This window comes from Propithecus coquereli, unplaced genomic scaffold (assembly GCF_000956105.1).
Source record: "Propithecus coquereli isolate 6110/MARCELLA unplaced genomic scaffold, Pcoq_1.0 Scaffold54, whole genome shotgun sequence".
In the NCBI taxonomy this organism is placed as follows: Eukaryota; Metazoa; Chordata; class Mammalia; order Primates; family Indriidae; genus Propithecus; species Propithecus coquereli.
The window spans coordinates 6,050,131-6,055,577 of record NW_012151285.1 but is presented as its reverse complement, the minus strand read 5'-3'; the positions used below and the strand labels follow the sequence as shown (position 1 = coordinate 6,055,577).

General features: G+C 34.1%; 1 protein-coding gene across 1 annotated transcript in view; it reads right to left on the bottom strand.

Moving 5' to 3' along the window:
- LTN1 (listerin E3 ubiquitin protein ligase 1) overlaps nucleotides 1-5,447 on the bottom strand; it is an 86,724-nt gene that overhangs the window by 63,325 nt on the left and 17,952 nt on the right. The window contains exons 5-6 of the mRNA XM_012657343.1: nucleotides 5,046-5,100; nucleotides 3,970-4,150 (exon numbers count right to left, since the gene is read on the bottom strand). Coding sequence (XP_012512797.1) covers nucleotides 3,970-4,150; nucleotides 5,046-5,100 — 236 coding nt within the window. The remainder of the gene's footprint in view (nucleotides 1-3,969; nucleotides 4,151-5,045; nucleotides 5,101-5,447) is intronic.

Sequence of the window (5,447 nt, the reverse complement as noted above, 5' to 3'; positions counted from 1 at the left end):
AAAGAAGTGAAAAATCTCTATAATGAAAACTATAAAACATTCATGAAAGAAGTTGTAGAGGACACAAAAAAATGGAAATTATAGTAACCAAAACAGCATGGTATTGGCATGAAAACAAACACATAGACCAATGGAACAGAATAGAGAATCAGAAATAAATCCATACATCTATAGTGAACATATCTTCGGCAAAGATGCCAAGGACATACAGTGGGGAAAGGACAATCTCTTCAATAAATTGTGCTGGGAAAATTGAATATCCATATGCAGAAGAATAAAAGCAGACCTTCATCTCTTGTCATGTATAAAAATCAAATCAAAGTGGATTAGAGACTTAAATCTAAGACTATAAAACTACTAACAGAAAACATTGGGGAAATGCTTCAGGACATTGGTCTGGGCAAGGACTTCTTGAGTAATATACCCAAAGCACAGGCAACCAAAGCAAAATTGGACAAATGGGATCACATTAAGCTAAAAAGTTTCTGCACAGCAAAGGAAACAACCAACAAAGTGAAGAGACACCCCACAGAACGGGAGAAAATATTTGCAAACTGCCCACTAACTAAAATATAGGAAAAAATCAAATAATACAATTTAAAAATGGACAAAGGATCTGAATAGAAATTTCTCAAAGACATACAAATGTCCAACAGGTATATGAATAAATGCTCCAAATCACTGGTCGAGAAATGCAAATCAAAACTGCAATGAGATATCATCTCACCCCAGTTAAAATGGCTTTTATCAAAAAGACAGCAATAACAAATGCTGGCAAAGATGTGGAGATAGAGGAACCCTCATACACTGTTGGTAGGAATGTAAATTAGTGCAACCACTATGGAGAACAGTATGGAGGTTCCTCAAAAAACTAAAAATAGAACTACCATATGATCCAGCAATTCCACTGCTAGGTATATATCCGAAAGAAAGGAATTCAGCATATAAAAAATATATCTGCACTCTCATGTTTACTGCAGCACTATTCACAATAGCCAAGATTTGGAATCAACCTAATGTCAAATGGATGAATGGATAAAGAAATTATGGTACACATACACAGTGGAATATTATATAGCCATAAAAAGTAATGATATCCTGCCATTTGCAACAACATGGATGGAACTAGAGAACATTAAGTGAAATAAGACAAATACAGAAAGACAAATTTCACAGGTTCTCACTCATATGTGGGAGCTAAATATTAAAAATAATTGACCTCATGGAGATAGAGAGTAGAATGATGGTTACTAAAGTCTGAGAAGGGTAGAGGGAAGTGGGGAAATAAAGTAGGGATGGTTAATGGGTACAAAAATATAGTTAAGATAGTTAACTAGGAATGAACAATATTTGATTGCACAATGAAGTGACTATAATCAACAATAAGTTAGGGTATGCTTTAAAATAATTAATGAGTAGAACTGGAATGCTCCTAACACAAAGAAATGATAAATGTTTGTGGTGATGGATATCCCAATTATCCTGATTAGATTAATTCCATTATATTACTGTATCAAAATATCACATGTACCCTATAAAGATATACAACTATTATGTACCAATAATTTAAAATAAAAAAATTTGTAAATTAAAAATAACTGTGAAAAAGACAAAAAAAAAATTATTGTAGGATATTTTTAGATACCAAATAAACTGAAAGAGATTCTTGAGTAGGAAGACTAAATAACATAAAGACAGCAAGTCTCCCAAAATCATTCCATAAATTCAGTGCAACCCCAATTAAAATTTCAGTTAGATTTTGAGAAATTCAATAAACTTACTGAAATTTATATGAAAGAATAAAGTTCTAAAACAACTTAATGTTGAAGAAGACAACTAGAAAAGAATGACTTACCCGAGCAGCTATTAGGACATATCATAATGTCATACTGACAGTGGTACTGGCATAAGAAGAGACAGAGACCAATGCATCAGAATACAGTTTAGAGACAAATTTGTGAATATGTGAGAATTTAATGTACCATAATGGCAGGACCACAGATCAACAGGGTAATGTTAAGAAAACTAGATCACTATCTATGAAGAAAAATGTAACTACATCTCTACGTAAGATCACATAAAAAGGTAGATGATTGATGGATTAAAGACTTTATATAAAAGGTAAAACTATGCAGAGATGTAACTATGAAAATTAAAAAATATGTCTATCTTTGTGACTTAAAAGTGGGAAAGGCCTTCATAAGGCAAAAATCAATGACTTTGATTACATCAAAATTAAGATTTCTTTCTTAACAGAGGATGCATGGGAGAGAGGAATGAGAACTTTTTTGCAATGCCTAAAAACGACAAAAGGACTAATATTTAGAATATACTAGGAACTCCTGCATAATAAGAAAAAGAGAATAGCTCTAATACAAAAAAAGAGGAAAGATGAACAAGAAGAAAACACAAAAACTAAAAGCTTATGAAGAGATGCTAAAAATCACTAGTAAGGAAAGTATTTCAAATTAAAAAGAGATATCACCTGAATTCCTATTAGACTAATGAAAAATTAAGCAGCTAGTGATTGCTAAAATATAAAGCTATACAGTGTAAGATTTACCATGCATATAAGATTCATCATGCATTGATGGTTGAGTCTAGAGTAATGCAGCCATGCAGGTAAGCAATCTGACAGTATTTCAGGAAATCAGATATGCACAAACTCTGTGACTCAGCAATTTAGAGAATTTCTTGAAGATCCAAGGACACATGAATGATGATGTTCATTGCTACATTATTTGTAAGGGTGGGGGTTGGAGGAAATCAGAATGCCTGTCACTGGAGGAATGGACAAAAGTGAGCTTCTGAATACTATACAACAGTTAGAAGCTATGGATCAGATATACACATAGGAACATGATGGATCTTTTAAAAAAACTAAAAAAGTAATAAATAGAATAAAATATACTACAGTACCATTTATGTGAATTAAAAACTCATGCACACACAAAAGCACATTTTTCAAAAACACGGTCAATCCTCATTACTCACAAATTCCATTTATGCGAATTCACCTACTCGCTAAAATTTGTAACCCCAAAATCAAAACTTTTGCAGAGATTCATGGACGTGCACAGAACAGTGACAAATTTAAGTCCTCAATGTGCACATTCCCAGCTGAGGCTGTACAAAGCAAAACTCTACTTTCTAATTTCAGCGCTCATACTGTTAACAAGTGTCTTTTTCACAGTATTTTTTCAAATATTTATGCTTTTGGTTAGTGGTTTTGTGTTTTAAATGGCCTCCCAGCAGTCGCACTGACGTGCTGTCTACTGTGTCTAAACACGAGAAGGCTTTGATGTGCCTCACAAAGAAAATATGTGTGTTAGATAAGCTTCATCCAGGCAAGAGTTTTAGTGCTGTTGGCCATGAGTTCAATGTCAATGAATCAACAATAAATATTAAATGTGTCTTTAAACAGAAATACACATAAAACTAGATTACGTATTAATTGACTGACAAATATATTGTGACCAGAGGCTCACAGGAACCTAACCCTGTTATAGTAGTTCCACTAGGAGCAATGTCTCAGTATTTACTAAGTCAGTTCCTGATAACTTTGTAGAACGTAACTGCTATGAATAATGAGAATCGACAGTACAAACAAAAAAACATACATAAAACATATCAGAATGGTTATCCAGTGGAGGTAGCGAATGGAGAGACAGGGACAAAAGAGAAAAAAGAAATACATTAAATAAGAAGAGCCTTGCATATACTAATTTTCAGGTGCTATTAACAAAGGAGTATCACAATTCAAGTCTGAACCTGAGGCCCAAACTAAATAAAAAAGTGAAAATAGAGTAACACTCGAGTAAGAGATAATTCAGTAAATGGATAACTCACCACAAAGATGTGCTTGCAGAGTTTCAAATGTAAAAACAATAAACATAAAACATAAACATACACTGACAAGATAGGGGAGGAATCAGAGAAATGACTTAAAATAAAAAAGATTTAACCTACCTGAGGTACACTGTGCTTTCCATACTTCCAAAACTTATTCTGTGATAAAAGAGACCTAAATTTCTCCTCCAGAGAATCAAGTTCATTATCAGGTAAGAGGCAAAGCAATTTCTTCAATGCCAATAAGGAACAAGTTATAACCCGGTAGAATTTAGCTTCTCTTTCTTCCTCTGGAACAGTTCTTGATGTGAAAAGAAAATAAATACATAAAAGGATTGAGAATAACCTAAACTACATACTTGGCATTTCTATTTTAAATGTTTTATCATTAAATATCTACCACAATTGTTTTATTTCTATCTACTTCCCCTGTGCCTACTCCCCTCAATACAGAAACACACACACAAATATTTAGTCATACTCTTTAAAAGTAAACAAAACAATTTACTACTCTTTCAATAGAATTATTCACAATTCTTCCACTATGTTCAACCAAGCCTTAAAATAGTTCCTGCTATGACTGTCAAAAAGTAAATGTGGGCTGGGCACAGTGGTTCACGCCTGTAATCCTAGCACTTTGGGAGGTCAAGGCAGGAGGATAGCTTGGGCTCAGAAGCTCGAGAACAGCCTGAGCGACAGCAAGATCCTGTCTCTACAAAAAAATAAAGAAATTAGCTGGCTGTGGTGGGTTGCGCCTGCAGTCCCAGCTACTTGGGAGACTGAGGTAGGAGGATCGCTTAAGCCCAGGAGTTTGAGGTTGCAGTGAATTATGATGACACCACTGCACTCTAGCTGAGGTGAAAGAGACTCTGTCTCAAAAAAAAAAAAAAAAGTAAATGTGAGAAAAAATCTAAAAACATCTCTTTCTAACAAAACCAAATGTATAGCTCTCATGCAAATTAAATAGTAGTACAGTTAACAAGTAAAAGCCCTTACTACAGCACCTCACATATTGTATTACATTCATCATTTTCATCTCTACATTTAGAATTGCTTCTTTTTATTCTTTTTTTCATCCTCAGCACCTAGAGGGTCTAGAATTCCTTCTTTTTAAAAAATTTCACATTGAAATTATTTGATTACCTATGAATGAAACAAATCCTTACCACGAGTTACATAGAAACAATACAACTTACTGTGGGTCACTGAGTGTATCAGGTGTTTCTTTTAGAAGATGATCCTGCAGCACCTACAAAGGGGAGAAAATACCAAAGCCTTGAGATTTTGCTGAACTGTCAATGGTGAACAGATAGAACCTAGTTAGGTAAAATCCATTTTTTAAAATTCCCATAAGCCTCATCTTACCTAAGAGTAAAATCAAATAGCAAAACTGAAAGATTTGAATTTTACCCATTCTTCTTTTCCCATCAATCCCTGAGGCTGGCTGCTGCTGGGATAAGAAGAATAGAGCACTTCTTCCGCACACTCCTATAAATACTCCTAGACGCTTGTTCCTTCATTTCTTTTGCACACAGCAGTGAAGTAGAATAATCAATTAGTAAATGTGGGAGAGAAATTAAGCTCTGCTTTCCCCTCTC